We start from the raw sequence: 20,463 nt of genomic DNA, 5'->3' as shown, positions 1-20,463 counted from the left end.
CTAATCCTGAAGTTCCAAGAAGCTTTCTACTCTGAGACAAAATACAGATACCAGGGATTATTTAATCTTTTATTCAGAATCAAATGATGCCATGATACTTTAGTTTTCTGCAGTTACGTTGCATGACAGTTGAGTGATGTAATGATTCTAATTTGATCTAATTGAAGCGGCAGTGCCACTAACCTCTTTTTCTCTTAACACAAACTTAATCTTCGTACATATACTTAATTTCCCGTAAAAGGCAGAACATCACATACTGTTAGGTGACAAGTTAAACAATGAAAGAAAGACATGGCAATAAATGTGATAAGGTGGCTAAATAAATGAATGTGACATGTGATAATTGTAAAAAGTTAGTAAAAGTTTACTAACCTTTCAGATGCCTCTATTTGGTTCAGTTGAAGATGGTGTTGATGAAGGCTGACCAGAGTATGTTCTTGCAAGTTGTGCAACTGTATTCTCCAACTCATCCGGGCGTCTTTTTAGTGATAGATTTTCTTTTCGAGTTGCATTCAGCTCATCCAACAGTGCAGCCTTAGAGGAATTACCGCCTTTTAACTCCTTAGCGGTTATCCCACCCCCAAATCCAACTACATTGCTCTTGCATTGAGGTCCAAAGCACCTTTCTACAACCTCAATGTCTGTAAGAGACGGCTCGGATTGTACCGGTTCTTGAATTTCAGCCTAAAAGATTATAATCTTTGAAATAATGCAATACTTTGATAAAAGGAAGGGTGTAAAATGAAATTTATCAATCAACATACATATTTTTCATTGATTTCAGGTTCGACAAGCTTATCGTCCTTCTTATGAGTCTCAAAAAAACTAGTCGCCATATCTGGTGGATTACCATCTTTGCCTCCCTTTGTATTTAAATAAACAAGTCAAGCAATTTCTTTTAAACAAAGAGGGGGTTTCTTAATACAATAGCACGATTTATTTACTAGCTCATAAATAATCTCTCTGATAGGATTGCTACCCATACGATGAGGCATAATCAACTTAGACATATTCACTGAGTTTCATCGATATGATTTATAAATGTGTTCTTTATATTTGTAGGTTTCCATCTCTAGCAAATACTTTCATTAGGAGGAAAAACCTCATTGTGGATCTTAATTATTACTCAATAACGAAACTGATCTTTGGATGCTATCCTTAATCATTTCTCTATGTACTCTAACTTAAAGACTAAACGAACGAAAGCATCAAAGATTATCATTGGTCAATCAGTTTATGCACCAAACTATCATACAAAAAAAAGTTTACTCACAGAAACGTGAATCTTAAGGAACAAATGTTAATAAATGAGAAAAACTCTATCGAAAGGAGAAGGCACATATTCATTAGTGGTTGTACAACAAGCTCAACGTTCTCTAAGCACATGCATTTTCGCTCTATCTGATGTAGGAAAGCAGGCTGCTATAAGAGTTAGCCAGCAAAGCCTTCTTTTACTAATTGACAAATTTGGTAGGCAAAGTATCAGTGACAAGTTTCCAGGTTGGTCCCTACAGGCGTACTGTAAATGAAACAGAAAGACTGCACCGATATATGCTGAGGAGTTTCCACTTCTGCATATTGAATTCCTAGTGGCATTCAGTATTAAGTAATGTCAAATGTCAATCAAGTCACCTAAGTCCTAAAATAACTATAAAGAATCATGTCACCTGAAATATATTCTAACATTGTACCAACTGACAGCTTACTATAAATAAAATAGAAGACGATAACTATATATGCTGATGAATTTCTACTTTCAGCTTATTATTCCTAGTGGTATTTGGTATGTCTTGGAAGGCCATAGTTGAATTACTCTCAATGAGAGTACACCATCTATAACTTGTCCAAGAAAAATTGGATATGACTACAGAGAGTGAAGTCAAATTTATCTCATACAGTTTGCCCAAGAAAGTTTGATGTGTCATTACAAACACATCAAACTTATCTTACACAGTTGCTTGTCCATCTCCCTAAGTCTCACCTCCTGCCCAGGAATTTCATGTTTTTATTTATTTATTTATCTTTGGATGCTAAAGAGAAATGGATATTTTTCTCAGTTTATGATGCAGAAGAAGTAGGATATTGGGGTTTTTCTGGAAAGCACAATAAACTATATGTTTCTACTCATTTAATTTTCTTTTCGAATTCTTACAAACCAAAAAAAAGAACTCGATAGATGCAATGATGTAAAGTCACTAGTATTTTCTTTTCATTTGTGAAAGAAGAAAAGGAGAAGGCAAAATAACAAGGTAATACTTTAAATTCTTACGGTAACAGCTTCCCACATATGGTCCAGCTTATATTCTTCGATGTCCGCCCATGAGTGTACGCGCAAAGGGCACATATTACGGTCACAAACTAATATACCTAAGTGTCTCACAATTGAGGTTGAATTCTTCCCAACAACTCGATTGTGGTAGAAAGTGACGCTCAACTTTTCTCCAACTTTGAGTCCTAGAACATTTCTACACCTGTTCTTTCCTCTCACTTTTTTTGCCTTTTCAGATTCACATGGACCTGCTAATTTCAAATTTAAGTCAAACAATAAAAAAGTGCCAATGCAATAACAACAAAAAATATATTACAACTTGAAATAGTGAAATACTTATTTCATTTCTCTGGGTGTCTTGCATCACTTCAACTTCTTGCGGGAGGAAAATATCATATTCTACTGGATCAAAACCAGGAGGTGCAAGACTCTTATTCTGAGCTAGCTCGTTCAGATAAGAAGCTCCTGCATTACAATTTTTACTTTTGCCAATCGGGAGTCTCTGTTCAGCATTTACTCTTACCGAACCCAAAGTTTTGAAGCTTTGCCCTCGTCCCCTTGCTAAGGCACCAGGTGCAACGTATGAATGCTTATCAGTCTTCGAAGTTGATTCCATTTCAAACTTCTGAGATTTTGATGGATTCATCTCAACCTAATACAAAAAAAGGAAGCAGAGTATTATTAAGCTACCTCGACAAGAAAAAATAGTTCAGCAATTTGTCAATAAGAAAAGTGCTGCAAACTAGCACTCTGACTATTTTTGAGACATGAGACCGCATTACGACCTAAATATGTTAACAAGAAATAATATTTGGAAGATAAAAAGAGACTTTTTTCCGATAGACCTTGGCTAAAGAAGATGGAAGAAACACTGATAGCAAGTAATAACAATATTTACTCCTACATAAAATACCATCAGCACTAAATAAAGCTAAAATACCATCAGCACTAAATAAAGCTAAAATACCATCAGCACACAAAATATTTAAAGTATGTTCGTTACTAAATAAAGTTAAAATACCATCAGCACATAAAATATTTACTTCTACATAAAAAAGACAATGTGTTTACCAATGTTAAAGACTAGTGATGTTTTTCCAACAAAATAATTTTTGTCCGCCTGTATTGTAGCAGAGAGAGACCCAACTATTCATTTTGCACCCTAAGCAAAGTGCATCAATCCTTTAGCAAGAGCATATGCACAAGCAAATGAACATAGACAAACAAACATACTTGAAAAATGTTATACGGAGAAAAAAGTGACACAGCATTGTCATGAAACTCGAAAGTGATGGAACAACAAACCTGAAGAAGCCCTTGACTAGTACAAGGAGCCTGTGAAAGTGAAACAATTATCCATTCGCGAACAGTCCTTTGGTACAAAGAGCGAATAGTAACAACACAAGCAGGATCATTGACTACAGATGAAGGTAGATCATTGTGCACAGAAAACAACAGTGAATCTAGACAAGAAGAATTCCACAAAATTGGCAGAAACAAATAATACATAGAAACTTAGAGATACAAATATATAGCAAGCCAATTTTATCATATATGAATATTTAATCAGTTAATAAGCAACCACTCAATTGATGGAGTTTCAGAGACCTTTCCCTCTCAAGCAACTGAAAGTGCTAATCTGCTGAGTCCAGTATGAACATCGAACAGAATTTAACAAATTAAAAGCAAACGCGATAAAGTTCCAAACCTTAATGAGTTCTTTTCCTTTTCATTTGTGTAGAATTATCTAACTCCTCTATATCACCATCCTCCTTCTGCATAATGTCAAAACAATCACGAGGTTGAACTTTTCGTACAACATGCCACCCTTTATTGGAAAGATAATCAGCATAAAATACGTGTGATGCTTGGTTGGCTAATACAAAAGGCTCATTTGTTTTCAGAAAGCGTTGGCGGTTAACACTTACAAGGCCATATTCATCTACTTTAACTCCCTTTTCTTGGTCATATATATCAAACCACTTACATCGAAACAAAACCACTCTTTTGTTCCCAACAAATTGTAACTCAAGAATCTCGGTTAGTTCTCCATAGTAATCAATATTTTTATTCTCTTCATCTGTCTCACCAACTACAACCACCCCACAATTCTGAGTTCTTAAACCTTTATCATAGTCTTGCACATGAAACTTATATCCATTAACAATGTAGTCATGAAAAGTTGTTACATATGGCGTAGGACCACGTGACAATGAGACCAAATTTGCCATTTTCTTACCATCATCGTGTTTGTGCAGACCTGCAACCTATCATGAATAAGTACATAATTTAACAAATACTATTTGCATACTTGCTTTGAAAACCAATAATTTCTAATTAGTACTCACCTTTTCTTTTAACCAACTAATGAATTGTCGATCCGAAGTTTCTTGAGAGTTATTAGCTGGAGTTTGTGAAAACTCTCTACAAAAAGTTGAAGAATAATATGTCATTTAAAATGAAAAAGTTAGAGAATGTATAAGTAAATTATTGGAATAAATCATTGCTTACTCGAGAAATAGTTGGACTTCATCACAGTTCTTTAAAATATAAATATGTGCTTGCTCAAATTCATATGAATCAAATCTGCATGGTTTCCCACCTCTTAAAGCTCTTCCAGATTCACAAAAAAATTGTTAAACCTCCATCACATTCTACAACACCACCATCATAATTCCGTTCAAGGCGATTAAATTTTGCCTCCATTGTATGAAAATACCTTGAATATAAGGTCAAACATTTAGTTGCTAAATAACCCTCTGCAATAGAACCTTCTGGGCAAGCTGTCACGACCCGGAATTCTCACCGTCGGGACCATGATGTCGCCTAACATTCCACTTGCTAGGCAAGCCGATGTTAGAGAAATTATTAAGCCAATCCTTATTCAATTCAGTAAATAACAGCAAATAAGCTAAAATGGAATACATCGAGTGCAGAATAATATAAAAACTTTATTAATTACTACCACCCGGATCTGGAGTCACAACTCATAAGCTACTATGATTTACTACAAATAGCGTCTGAAAAGGAAAAATACACTGTTTTGAAGTAAGAAAACAGTAAATAATAAAACTAGGAAGAGACTCCAGGGTCTGCGGACGCCAGCCGATCTACCTTGGGTCTCCTGACAGCAAATCCAAGATGCTAAGCCTCACGATCAGCTAGGATCGGTACCAAAATTTGCACAAGAAGTGTAGAGTACAGTATCAGTACAACCGACCCCATGTACTAGTAAGTGTCGAGCCTAACCTCGACGAAGTAGTGACGAGACTATGACAAGACACCCACATAATAAACCTATGCAGATAACAGTATATGTACAAGAAAATAACAGTAACAGCTAAACATGTACTATTAGGAGGGGGGACATGCTAAAGGGGCACATGATATAGGAGATACAGCGAAAATGATAACCAGAATAGTCAACATGCTTTTAACCAGTGAAAACAAGTAACCACAATGAAGAAAATTGCACGGCATCACCCTTCGTGCTTTTACTCTCAGCCTCACAATATAAATTAATAGATACGGCACGACATCACCCCTCGTGCATTAACTCTCATAACGTGGCACGTCATCACCCTTCGTGCATTAACACTCACAATATGGCACGACATCACCCTTCGTGCATTAACACTTATAATATGGGACGACATCACCCTTCGTGCATTAACACTCGCAATATGGCACGACATCACCCTTCGTGCATTAACACTCTCCCTTACCATAATGCAATGAACAAATAACAACAGGGAGATAGAATAACAAGTACAAGCCTTAATTCAACATGATAAGAACGATTAATTTAACAATACTAGTCTAAACATGGATAACATGAACAAAGGAAGCTATAATTACAAGAAACCAAGCCCCCGCCTGCATGCTTTAACCCGACTATAACGCATAAGTACTCGTCACCTCACATATATGTTATTCCCTAACATCTAACCATGTAGCAAATAGACAAACATGTCCTATTCCCTCAAGTCAAGGTTAAACACAATACTTACCTCGCTCCAAAGGCCACTCAATGCTCAATTACCGTTTTTTCTCTAGAATCCATCTCCAAACCACTCGTATCTATCCACAAACTACTCAATAATATTAAATATTACTAAAGAAATCAATTACAATGCATAAATTTAGATTCCCCAAACTTTTCCCCCAAAAGTCAAAAATTGACCCCGGACCCATTTGATCAAAACTCGAGGTTCGGACCAAAATTCATTCACCCATTCACCCCCGAGTCCGATTATATAATTTATTTCGAAATCGGACCTCAATTCCAGGTCAAAATTCCAATTATCCAAAAATCCCTAATTCTACCCAAACCCCAAATTTCCACCATGAAAATCCTAAATTTTAGGTTGAAAACTCATGAAATGTAATGGGTAATTGAAAGAAAGTAGGTTAGAATCACTTAACAACAAATTGGGGAAGAAAATCTTTTAGGAAAATCGCCTCTAGGTCTTTAGTTTTGATATTTTTGAAAGAATGGCAAAATCCCATTTTAGGTTCTGTTTTGTATAATTGGGCAACAGTGTTCATTGCGTTCGCGTGAACACTGTCGCTATCGCGAAGAGCTGCGCCTTAATGACTTACGCGATCGCGAGAGGCTACACGCGTTCGCGAAGGTTTAGCCCCCCTGACCTTTGCATTCACGGGACAAGCCCCATGTTCGCTTAGTGTAACCTCAGTTTCCCCCGGTCCAACTCATCTACTGCTACGCGTTCGCGTGTGAAAATTCGCGTTCGCGTAGAGCAATTCCCCCAATGCTCCGTGTTCACGACAGTAGTCTCGCGTTCGCAGAGGAGAAAAACCCACCCAGCCCAGTTCACACATCTTGTTCGCGAGAGTGCCTTCGCAAACGCGAAGAAGGAAACCAGAAGGCATCTGAAACTGCAGAAAAAACCAGAATCTCTAAGATCAAATCATCCCGTAGCCTATCCGAAACTCATCCGAGTCCACGGGGCTCCAAACCAAACATGCACACAAATCCTAGAACATCATACGAACTTGTTGGCACGATCAAATCGCCAAAATAATACCTAGAACTACGAATCAGACACCAAATTAATGGATATTTCAAGAAAACTTTAAAACTTCTATTTTCACAACCGAATGCCCGAATCACGTCAAATCAACTCCGTTTCTGACCAAATTTGACAGACAAGCCATAAATATTATAGTGGACATATACTGGGCTCCGGAACCAAAATACGGACCCGGTATCAACAAAACCAAATATCAGTCAATTCTTAAAATCATTAAACTTTCAAATTTTTAATGTTTCATCAAAATTTCATATCTCGAGATAGGGACCTCGGAATTCGATTCTGTGCATACGCCCAGGTCGCAAATTATGATATAGACCTACCAAGACCGTCAAAATACAGATCCGGATCCGTTTACTCAAAACGTTGACCTAAGTCAATTCAAATAGTTTTCAAAGCAAAATTTCATATTTTTCACAGTTTTTAATATAAAAGCTTTCCGGAAACACGTATGGATTGCGCACGCAACTAGAAGAGGGTAAAAATGAGATTTCTAAGGCTTCAGATCACAAAATTAAGTTTTTAAACATAATATGACATATCGGGTCATCACACAAGCCCTATTACCAATGAAAGACTTCATAAAGTATATGTATCTCTCCATTGGATACATATGCCGAAATTGAGTAGGTCCAGTAATCTTTGCTTCATTAGCTAAATGAATTGGCAAGTGCTCCATGATATTAAAAAAAGTAGGAGGGAAGATCTTTTCTAACTTGCACTCAGTTTTCGGAATTTGGCCATCTATCTGTTCTAATTCTTCTATGCTTATACATTTCACTCCAAGAATGTTGAAAAATAAAGACAACTTAATAAGTGGTTCACTCACAGATTTGCTAAGCATTCCACATATCGCAAGTGGGAGTAAATGTTGTAGAATAATATGGCAATCATGACTTTTTAAGCCGAAATTTTACGATCCTTAAGGTTGACACACTGAGAAATGTTTGATGAAAATCCATCTGGGACCTTCAGACTTTTTAAGAAATCACAGAACTTGTGCTTCTCTTCAGGAGATAATATGTAACATGCTGCTGCTAAGTCATATTTATCCCCATTTTTTATTGGATGCAATTCTTTCCTTATATTCATCGCTTGCAAATCCAGCCTAGTTTTTTATGGTGTCTTTAGTTTTTCCTTTGATATTCAAGAGTGTCCCCAAAAATATTATCACATATGTTCTTCTCAATGTGCATCACATCTAAATTATGACGCAACAATAGAGTTTTCCAATATGGAAGATCAAAGAAAATACTCTTCTTATTCTAATTATCACCCCTGCTCTCATGTGATATTTTAATCTTCTTCTTTGGATCCTTTGTTAGTTGTAACTTATCTAAATCAGCCACTTGACCAAGTATATCTTCACCAGATAATATTTTTGGGGGTACTCTTCGCTCCTTAGTGCCATCAAATGACTCTTTATCATTCCTCCATTTATGATCAAGAGTAAGAAAGCGTCTATGGCCCATATAGCACTCCTTTTTACCATTTTCTAACCTAATTGAGAAAGTTTCTTTATTGCAACAAGGGCTAGCCAGTTTTCCTTTTGTACTCCATCCGGACAAATTCACATATGCTGGAAAATCATTAATGGTCCATAGCAACGCTGCATGTAACATAAAGTTCTTTCTAGTCGACACATCAAAGGAATCCACTTCAGTTTCCCATAATTCCTTTAATTCTTCAATTAATGGTTGAAGATAAATATCAATTGCATCTCCAGGACTCTCAGGACCAGGGATAAGCATCGACAAAATAAAATTCTCTTTTTTCATGCATAGCCAAGGTGGTAAATTATACGGAATAAGAACCACATGCCAAATGCTATATGGAGTTTTGGAATTTCCAAATGGTTGAAAACCATCAATAGCAAGTCCAAGTCAAACATTACGAGGATCAACAACAAAAGATTGATGAAGTTCATCAAACGTTTTCCATGCTATTGAATCAGCTCGGTGCCTCATTATACCATCATCTACTCTTTTGTCATGATGCCATGTCATCAAAGAAGATGTCTTTGAGGACATAAACAATCTTTGAAGTCTTGGTTTTAGAGGAAAATAACGTAAAATCTTGTATGGTATTTCTTTTCCACTTTTAAATTTTATTTCCCCACTATGTTTATCCTCTTTCTACCTAGATGTACTACAAACTTTGTAAAATTCAAGAAGCTCATCATCCTTCCGATATAACATACAATCATTCTTACATGCATCAATCTTCATGTAAGAAAGCTCAAGGTCCCGAATAATCTTCTTTACTTCATAATATGAAACTGGCAAGTTTGATTCATCAGGCAACAAATCTTCCTTCAACATTTTTAACAACATTGTAAATGACTCATTACTCCAACGACCAATACTTTTAATGTGAAGTAATTTAATCACAGTAGAAAGTTAAGAAATTTTTTAACCTTGGTACAGTGGTTGATCAAAATCCTGTAAGAGCCTATATAATTGTTTTGCTTCAGGATTTGGTTCCTCCTCAAAAAAATCACCAGCACCAGTTTTCATATTGTCACTATCAAAATTGGGGTATAAATCTCTTAAAATTCCATGTATTTCAGCTTCACCATCACTATCTTCAATGTCATTATCATCTTCAAGCTCAGAATCTTAATGTGGCTCACTTAACCAGCTCACGTGTTCCTAAATATGCATTACCACATTTGACGCATGTACAACGTATTGTTTGTGTTTCTCCTAGTCTTGTAAAAGCATAATCCAAGAATTTCTCCACCCCGAGTTTGTAAACATCATCAAGTCGATCATGAATAAGTTGCATCCATTGTTTGTCAGGTGTCATAATCTAGTACATGCATAATATGTATACAACAAAATTATATTGACAAAATAATGCAAAAGGAGCAAGAAGTAAATGGAATGAAATTCATTTACTTAGAAGATTAATTAAGAATCTATGAATATTCATATAGTTGCATTAATTAATTTAATAGATCAATTAAGAATTTATGAATACACCAGATTGTCAATTAACTTATGTCAATGTAATCTAACACGACTTGCACTCTTTGGAGTTTATGCAAAAATTGGCTTGATTAACCATATTTCTGGTTTTTCTTGCACCAGTTCCGGCATAATCAATCGTGTTCTTGCCATGGTTAGATACTATAGTAACAGAGTTAACTTTTCTTTTTCCCTAGCTAGAAAGTATTGCTTTTTGTCATCAAGAGCTTAAAACAAAGTACTTTCACAAGTTTCATTTTCAAAATAAAGATGGTAACTTGTTGGTTTATCAGCTACTAATTCTTATCTGTTTAATTGGTTTTGCAAGATATGAAGCTCCACTTTTGAGATAAACAGAGCTCCCTCAATGAGATTTGATGCCTATGATGTAATACTTTATTTTTTTTAAAATCTTTATTGTCTATCAACTAGTAACCTTTAATAGTAAAGACATATTTTACTTCCATAAAGCTTCGTGATACTTTAGTATTGTGCTTGTTTATTTGGGTTATCCAGGAAGCTAGTCGATAAAGTTGCAGCTATGTACTGTATGTTATTCTTGATTTTTGTCTCTCCCAGGTAGAGAACTTCTGCACCCTGAAATATTCATTTCCAATTCTCAAAGAATCTGTCCTGAATCAACAATATATAATAATCAAGCGTAATGCTCACCTTTTATTTCATTTTTAGTTCTTACAATTTTTGTTGTAATTAAAACCAATTTCTATTAACTCAGGACAAGATTGTTGTTCCCACAATCAGCTCCATGATATTTCATTTAGCCATGGTCAGTAGCCCACTGTTACTGTAACCAAATGTATAAAAAGTTCTGTTAGGTTCTTAGTAGCAGTTGTCAAGCTTTCCTCTTTTACTTCACATAGATTTTCACTTCTTTCCCTCATAGCAGACCAAGTCACTCTTCAGCATTGAGAACTTAATTCTGAAAGATGTCTAACTTTTGTGTTGTCTATTTTCAAAATCTTGTTGCAAAGCCGCGGGGCAACTGCTTTTTAGCTTAAACTTTGATACTAAATCATTGTAGAAGGAACTAAGTTGTTGGAGTTTTATAAGAGTCTAGCTATCTCAGGTTTATATGACAACAAAATATACTTTCTGTCTCTACATAAACTATCAACTTCACATTGAGAAACGCAGATGCTTAGAATCACCAAAAAATGCAGCACATTTGTCACAATTTATTGCTGGAAATGACAGCATTATATGTATTCTAATTCAAAAACTTTTAAGTACTGCCAATAAGTGCAGAAATTAGCCAAAAATGCAGAGCAGCCTTTTCTAAAAGCACCATAATGATGTCTCAAACATCCAAGTGCATAGCACAACCTAAACCATTTTACTGAATAGAACAAAAAGATTTTTTTTTTTTGCAGCAAAGACAAAATTATATTTTTCCAGATTTCAAATCATAAATAAGTAGATTGTGAGAATGGAAAATAGCCAACTAATACCTAGCAACCAAAACCTAAGAGCAGCAAAGCAAAATCACCAAAGAATTCTTCTACGAAACAATTACCACAATTATCACATTAGCAGGAACATGAACATAAAAAGAACAACAACTAGTATCACAATTACAGTTGGTTTAGATAAAAGATCCAAAATTAATAACACAATTATAATCTTAATTATTCATGTTGTCCTCCATTTCCCTTTTCTTTTTCTTTTGTTAAATTTGAGTAGCTAACTGAGATTGACATAATGAATTAAGTCTTTATGTTGCCAACATATACGAGAAGTAGTGCTTCGAGTTATCTTCGGCACTTTGTTATAGTAGATAGACATAGGACAGAAAATAGTTAAAGAAAATAAACTAGATTTTCTATTTAAAAAACTATATAGCTGATTCTTGCCCATCAAATTTGCGAGCAAAATATTTCTAGGATTGTTGTTCTGTCCATATCTTATATAAAAGTAAGAGAGATAACACCATATTTATCGACAGAAAGAGAACAAGAAAAAGGAAAATAACAACAGGAAGATCCAAAATAAATGTAGAAACTTAGCTTTGACGATAGCGGAGAACGAACTTGAGACCTGTTTTAAAATACAATCACGACCAGATCAAAAAAATTGTTTCTTTCGTCTCTAATTAATATAACCAGGGAGAAGGAGAAAGTTAGTGAATTCTTATCTTACTAGACAAAGTTTATAATACAATCATGACCAGATATATATTGAGAAGCCTTTTTTCCTCAATAACAATATGCAATCAAACCCAATTCCAAAAAATAATCTGCTCTCAAGATGAATACACATAGCTATTATATAACGAGCAAAATTCATAAAGAAACAACTTCTGCACATTCAACAGCAATATTCCTAAAACCTACATGTAATTATAAATTTGGAGCATTTGTAATTATAAGAAGAAACGCAGTATTTGAAAAACAGAGAGAGAGCTGATAACATAAAAAAAAAAAAAGCCCAATTTCACAATAATTTACTACAAGTTTAGAGGAACCCAAATTGTGATTCTTCGTAGAGTCTAATTTGTGAGATGTTAGCTATCTTGCTCTGTAAGTTATTGTATAGTTCTAAAACATAAGATACGTAAGGGGGAGGGGGAGTTGAGGGGTGCGTGGGCTGATTGTGGGTTGGGAAAAAAAGAGGGAAAAAATAGCGCCCATTTGTTTCTATTTAACGTCTGGATTTTATGATTTTTAAGGACTGAAAATTATCCTTTCGTTAATATTACTCTTAAAATTGGTTTTGATGACCAAAACAAAATTGGTCGTCATAGATACACTTATAACGACCGGTTTCAAATCGCTTCGTTAGAATTTTGTCGTTAAAAGTCAAATTTCTTGTAGTGTCGAGGAGCATGTTGTGCTGGCATGACCGAGGCAGCCAGCAATATTGTTATGACAAGGAAGGCTAAGATCGAGGCTCCCAAACCCCTGGTGTTCAAAGGTGTCTGTGATGCACAAAAAGTGGAGAACTTCCTATGGAACTTGGAGAAGTACTTCAGGCACGTCAAAGTGAGGGACGACGAGGCCAAGATCAACACTGCTTTGTTGTACCTCTCAGAGGCTGCCATGCTATGATGGAGAAGGATGATGGACGACGTGGAGAAAGGTCTATGTACAATTAGCATGTGAGATCAGTTAAAGGTCGAGTTCAAGCGACAATTATTCTCAAACAATGTCTTGTACGAGGCAAGGCGCAAGCTTACAGAGTTGAAGCAAACAAGGAGCAGACGTGAATATGTCAAGGGGTTCACCACCCTTATGCTTCAAATCCCCAACCTGACCAATGATGACTTACTGTTTCACTTCATGGACGGGTGCGAAATTAGGCTAAGCAGGACTTGCAACGCTGGCAAGTGGTGGATATAGACCAAGCCATAGTGGAGGTCGAATCATTGATATATTTCAAGCATGACAAGCCCGACAAAGTCAATGGAAAGGAGTCAAAGGTTATCAATGTCAAAGTTAGGGAGACAGTGGAAAAGGCAAGGAGATATAACAATACTCCAAAACTTATGACGCCAAAAACGTTGAGTGGCCGTCAGGGCTACACCGAGAAGAAGGTGTAGGCCGAGAAAAAATGATGCTACATATGCGGAGGGCCGCACGACTTTAGGAATTGTCCCAACCTAAAGAGCCTCAGATCTATGGTGCGCGAACGGAAGGAGCAGCAGCAGTGAGAGAGTTCGAGAATCGCACAGCTGGGTATGATAGGATTATCTGATGATGTAACAAAGAAAGTTATCCAACCTACCAAGATAGAAATTAGTAAGCAAATCTCACCATCAACAATGAGCACGCTCATGCAATGCTGGATACTGGAGCGACTCCTAATTTCGTGACTAAGGCTGCCGCAAAGAGACCAGAGTTGAAGCTTACTCCAACCAACTCTCATGTCAAGACTATAAATGCCGAGGCATAAAACACTCGTGGGGTAGCTAATGGAGTTTCATTCAAATTGGGCAACTAGAAATGTATAACAAACTTTATGGTCACCGCTATAGATATCTTTGACATCATAATGGGAAAAGAGTTTTTTAGACATTGTCATACTTTGATCGACCCCTACCTCCAACATCTCTTGTTTATGTAGCGAGAAGGAGAATGCATTGTGCCTACGATGACTATGCCACACGGACAGAGCCAAGTACAACTTTCGGTTATGCAGCTTGTCAAGGGGATCAAGAAGGGGGAGGCGACATTCTTGGAAACCATTGTAGGTTTGAGGAAGACAAGGGTTTCTAGGAGACACTTCCGCCTTGCATAGAGAGTTTGCTTGAGGAGAAAAAAGATGTCATGCCTGAGGAGCTACCTAAGCACTTGCCTCCTAGACGATAGGTGGATCACAATATTGAGTTAGAGCTAGGTCTAAGCCACCCGCATTTTCCCCATATCGTATAGCAACACCCGAGCTGGACAAGATCAGGATACAATTAAAAGAGCTATCAGATGTTGGTCACATTTGCCCATCGAAGGCATCTTTCAGCATGCCAGTGTTGTTCCAGAAGAAGAAGGATCGATCATTGCGCTTATGCATAGACTAATGGGCACTTAATAAGGTGACATTGAAGAATAAGTACTCAATCCTACTCATTGTCGACTTGTTCGATAGACTTGGACAAGACAAGTACTTTACCAAGGTGGTTCTTTGCAAGGGCTACTACCAGGTTTACATTGCAGAAGGGGATGAGCCGAAGACAACATGGGTGATGAGATATGGAGCATTTGAGTGGTTGGTGACGCACTTTGGATTTGCACCTTTGTGAACAAGACTTTCCATCCCTACTTGATTAGTATGTGGTAGTCTACCTAGATGACATAGTCATCTACATCAACACCTTGGAGGAGAACATGAATCACTTAAGAAACGTTTTTCAAGTATTGCGGGAGAATGAGTTATACATCAAAAGGGAGAAGTGTGAGTTTACACAATTAAAGATGCACTTCTTGGGACATGTCATTAGCAATGGTGAGCTACCCATAGACTAGGCTAAGGTACGAGCTATCCAGGAGTGGGAAACACCTACCAAGGTAACCGAGTTGAGATCCTTACTTGGTCTTATTAACTACTATCTTGGATTCATCAATGGCTACTTATCCAAGGACACACCATTGATTGAGTTACTAAAGAAAAACAAGCCATGAGTTTGGACGGTGCACTGTCAAAAGGCGTTTGAAGGTCATAAAGCAGTTGTAACAGAGGATCCAGTCTTGGCATTACTTGATTTTTCCAAGACGTTTGAGGTGCATACAGATGCCTCAGATCTTTCCATTGGGGTGCTTTGATGCAGAATAAGCATCCCATATCATTCTAAAGCCACAAGTTAAATAAGACGGAGCAGCGTTACACGGTGCAAGAGAAGGAGATGACTGTCATTGTGCAATGCCTTTGTACCTGTCGACATTATTTTCTCGGGTCGAGGTTCATGGTCAAGACCGACAATGTGGATACTAGCTCCTTTCTGATGCAGAAGAATGTCACATCAAACACAGGCTAGGTGGTAATATTTCTTGGCCGAGTTTGATTATGTGCTAGAGTATAGGTCGGGCAAAGGTAATGTTGTAGTTGATGCCTTGATCAGGAAAGCCGAGCTTTCTTCCATCACTTCAGCAAGTTAGGACATTGGTGAGGCTATAAAAGAAAGCATGCAACATGATCCAGTAGTCAAACAACTTTTGAAGTTAGCCACCCAGTGCATGACGAGACATTGTTGGGTAGAATACAACCTATTTCTTATCACGGGTCGGCGGGTCTACATGCTTAAGTTTGGATACATTAGATGGTGTATCATAAGGGAGAATCATGACACAATATCGGGTGATCATCCAGGCCAACATCGCACTAATTCCTTGGTTGAGTCAGTCTATTATTGGCCACATGCGACATGACGTAAAGTTTTACGTGCAGATTATTCTTGTGTGCCAACATGAGAAGGTTAAGAAACAACAACCCGGAGGACTTTGGGAGCCACTACAAATTGTGGAGCATCCATGGGAGAGCGTGACTATGGACGTTAACACTTGTCTACCAAAGTCCGACAGTTATTGCACTATCATGGTGGTCGTGGATAGATTTTATAAGTATTCCACTTTCATACCCGCCTCGCCACGTTGCATAGTCAAGGAAACCGCCAAGCTATTCTTTATGAACATGGTAAATTATTGGGACTTACCAAGGCATATCATCAGTTATCGGGCCCTCTCTTTACGAGAAATTTTGGAGGGAGTTGTTCGACATACTAGGCATGGAGCTCCACTTCTCCACCAGTAAAAGGATGGACAGACAAAAACGATCAATGCCTTATAGGAGTGCTACTTGAGGCATTATGTTAGTGCACATCATAATGATTGGGAAAGGCTCTTGGACATATCCTAATTATCTTATAACTTGCATCGCAGTGAGTCCACGGGGTAGACACCATTTGAGCTAGACAAATACCAACAGACACAGACTCCACCTTCAATACCTATAGAGTTCGAGGGGGAGATTTTAGGGGCTCATCATATGGCCAAAGGATGGGAAGAGCAGCTTAACACTGCTAAGTCCTACTTGGACAAGGCAACTAAGAAAATGAAGAAGTTTATGGACCGCAAGTGGTGTCCCACAGACGATAGAGTTGGGGACATGGTCACGGCGAAGTTTAACATGAGATAGCACTATGTGGCATGCATCAAAACTTAATTCGCAAGTAAGAGGTTCCATTTAAGATCATAGCCAAAGTGGGAAATATCTCATACAAGCTTGATATGCTGCCTCATCTTATGATCTGCACTGTGTTCCATGCCAGAATGCTTAAGTCGTACCATGAAGATAAGGATGAATCTAATATAGGCCAATCAAGTCAAACGCCTATTACTATTACTGCCTCACATGATCGAGATATTGAGGCTATCATTGATTACCAAGCCAGGCAAAAACAAGGGTAAAAAGCCACTACCGTGTTCCTTGTCCATTAGAAGGGGCAATCACTGGAGGAGGCCACACGGGAATGATATGAAGATATGTGGAAATTTAAAAATAAGATCCGAGAGTTTATGGAATAACATTGGACCACGGTCGTTGCAATATTAGGCGGGGGAGAGTGTGATGACCCGTTATGTCATCATGCAACATAGGCACCATTTGGCATATATTGATGCCATGTGGAGGCATACATAGGAGACATGCTAGCACTTGTGGGAAGATTCTAGAGAAATATGGATATTTCTCTTGGAGGACCTTAGATTCTTATGGATTTGCTAGGAAATTCCTTGGAATATTCTAGTCTTGTAGAGAATTTTAGAGAAAGCTCTTATCTTATAAAAATTAAGAATTTGTGCAATAATTAATATTTATAAAGTAGCCCCTTGGAGACTAGTATATAAAAGATTCGTTTATTTGTAACTCACCAACCAAACACATTCATGTTCTCTAAAATACAAAAGATTCTTTGGCAAACTTTTCTTGTCTTTCTTATCTAGCATTTTCTTAGCGATCTTGAGTGTAGTATTTTAGACTGACTTGGCATAGCAAGATCATGAGCAAGTTGTGCAAGAACATGAGCGAGTTGTCAAGTATTGCATGTGCGCTTAGTTTAAGGCTAAGGACGTCACATGGTGCTGCAGCCGTGAGTCATAGGGCTGCAACCATATGCGTGTTTTACAAATAGTCCCTTTTGTATGGAAATTTTATCTTTCCACATTTGGATAAGATTGGAGAGCTATGGAGGAAAAAATGATTAAGGAATTCTATCCACCAACCAAGGTGAGATTCCACGATATTCTTAGTGTTACTTAAGGTTCATTATATTATTAACACCAAGACACTATTGAATGTGCTAATTTCTTCAAAATCTTTCAAGAAGTCAAAAAGGAAACTTTTAAGGTTTCTATTCAAAGGTAATTTTTATCACTTTTAACATATTTATTGAATATAAATGAATGTTTAAATGTTATTGATGAGCAGTGGAAGTGATAAGAAGAAGTATATATATTGCCATTAAAGAGCTTGTTGAAGAAAATGGTGAATGATTGTGGGTAGTAATTAATATACTGATGTTGTTTGTTGGATGGAGGGTTACTAATGGTGGATAACAATAACCATGTGGATACTAATAATTCATTATTAACATGAGAGATGATTTATATGCCAAAAAATTATAATTTATTGAGGTTGGTGACACTAGATCACCTTAGGTGTTTGATTAAATATCTATCTAAGAATTTGACCTGGGATGGATGAATTGGGATTTTAACAACCTTAAACATGAGTGTTAAGTAGTTGAATGAGTTGAATAAGTAGATTATGAGTTGTTAATGACAGGTATATATATTATAATATGTAGTTTTACTACATTGAGATGTATTGGATCATATATTGGATGTTTTGAGGACGTTAGAGCGTCGAAGAGAAAATTGGAGCGAATCTAGGTAAGTTTATTAGACTTACTGTTCTTGAGGGATTTTCTAGAAAAATATGTTTCGAGTTAATACATAAAATAATTTGTAAATATGTATTCGTACTTGTGGGGACAAGAGGGTGCGGATGTCACCATGTGATTAAAATTTGTAACATATGAAGTGTCATGTTATTTTATAAAAATATCTTTTTAAAACTTGTTGACAAAATAACACTTGAGGCAAATGGTATAATGTCACACCCCAACCTTAGGAGGTGAGGCCGGCACCCGGTGCCTTACTGGCCCGAGCGAACCACATATGATTTCATACTCTGAACATACAGAAGATTAGACCAATAAGGGCCTGGCATATCTAATCCATAGACAGAATGATAATAGCTCGTATAATGCCCATAAAGCCATAGAATGACCATCAGAAGGCCATCTGATCATACATCCTAAAAGGAGGGAGGAGGGAGGAGCAACCTAAAATATTTATACATATATAAGGCTGAAAAGGACACTATACAGGTCAACTGACCAACAGAGAGGCCGACAACGCCCTTCGTGATAAAGAGACTTGGATTGGTTTCAGAGTGAAATTGAACACGTAGTCCCAAGGTTGAAGGCTTAAGTTGAAATAGTTGACTGGAGTTTGACTTTTGGGAAGACGACTCTGGAATGGAGTTTTAATTATTCCAATAGTTTCGTATGGTAATTTTAGACTTAGGCGTACGTCCAGATTTGATTTGGAGGTCCGTAGATCGTTTTGGCTTGAATTGGCGAAAGTTGAAACGTTGAAGGTTTGGAAGATTGAGAGGTTGATAGAGATTGACTTTGGTTAGATCAGGTTTAGATTGTGGTTACAGGAGTTGAAATAGGTCCGTTGTGCCATTTGGGACTTGCCTGCAAAATTTGAGGTCAATCAGAGTTGATTTGATATGGTTTGTTATTGATTTTAGAAGTTGGAAGTTTAATAGTTCATTATGCTTGAATTGGGGTGCGATTTGTGGTTTTGATATTGTTTTATGTGATTTGAGGCTTCAATTAAGTTTGTAACGCATTTTAGGACTTGTTGATATGTTTGGATGGATCCCGGGGGGCCTCAGGTGCGATTCGGATGATGTGCGGACCAAGTTTGGACTTAGTAGAAATGCTGAAGAATTTCAAGTTCTGGTGCAATCGCACTTGTGGGAATCTTTTCGCTGGTGCGAGACTGCAGAAGTGGTCAGGCCATCATAGGTACAGAATATACTGGGGCTGGGGAAGTGCACATGTGTGAATGTTGGTCCACATCTGCGAGCTCGCAGATGCGAGAAGCAAAGTGTGGTCATGGGTTTCCGCAGAAGCGGAGTTACGGGCGTATATGCGCAAGTAAGACCGCATAATAGGATATTGGTGTGAAGGTCCGCGACTGCATATGTGGAAGGAGTCCGTAGAAGAGGACTCGAGGATGCGAGGGTTACTCCATAGAAGTGGATGGTCGGCCTTTAGAGGAAGCCGCAAATGTGGCCACTTTTCCGCAGAAGCGGGACCTTAGGTGCGGTTAAGTGAGACTGTGATTAGATTAATTTCTTGCTTTAGCTTTGATTTCATTAATTAGATTAATTCTTATAGTTGTATTTATGGTATGTAATTGATTTTGGCTAGATTTGGGCCATTTGGAGCCAGATATTCGTGGAAAGAGCATTGTTACAGATTGGTTGAGCTTGGTTTGAGGTAAGTGGATTGCCTAACCTTGTGTGGAGGAAATCCCCTTAGGATTTGGTACTGAATTTACTATGTGAGCGCTATGTACGCGAGGTG

The 20,463-nt window shown here is 37.4% G+C and overlaps 1 protein-coding gene and 1 long non-coding RNA gene across 3 annotated transcripts; both read right to left on the bottom strand.

The window, feature by feature from the left end:
* Positions 1-372: 372 nt before the first annotated feature.
* On the bottom strand, positions 373-1,019 carry LOC108943947 (uncharacterized). The gene is made up of 3 exons (XM_018768529.3): positions 945-1,019; positions 765-863; positions 373-684 (listed from the first exon to the last, which is right to left on the bottom strand). The coding sequence occupies exons 1-3, from the start codon at positions 1,008-1,010 to the stop codon at positions 376-378; spliced, it is 474 nt and encodes a 157-aa protein (XP_018624045.1). The 5' UTR covers positions 1,011-1,019; the 3' UTR covers positions 373-375.
* A 1,166-nt stretch (positions 1,020-2,185) lies between these two features.
* LOC104089333 (uncharacterized) lies at positions 2,186-5,041 on the bottom strand. Of its 2 annotated transcripts, none has more exons than XR_011410885.1 (5): positions 4,798-5,041; positions 4,618-4,689; positions 3,978-4,536; positions 2,606-2,921; positions 2,186-2,520 (listed from the first exon to the last, which is right to left on the bottom strand). It is a non-coding gene; the product is annotated as an uncharacterized lncRNA (long non-coding RNA). The 2 variants fall into 2 exon arrangements; XR_011410886.1 differs by having other exon boundaries at positions 2,186-2,517.
* Between the last annotated feature and the right edge of the window lie 15,422 nt (positions 5,042-20,463).

The sequence above is a fragment of the Nicotiana tomentosiformis genome, chromosome 9 (genome assembly GCF_000390325.3).
Source record: "Nicotiana tomentosiformis chromosome 9, ASM39032v3, whole genome shotgun sequence".
Lineage (NCBI taxonomy): Eukaryota > Viridiplantae > Streptophyta > Magnoliopsida > Solanales > Solanaceae > Nicotiana > Nicotiana tomentosiformis.
Note: the sequence above shows the minus strand (reverse complement) of the source record. Positions and strands in the feature narration are given on the sequence as shown.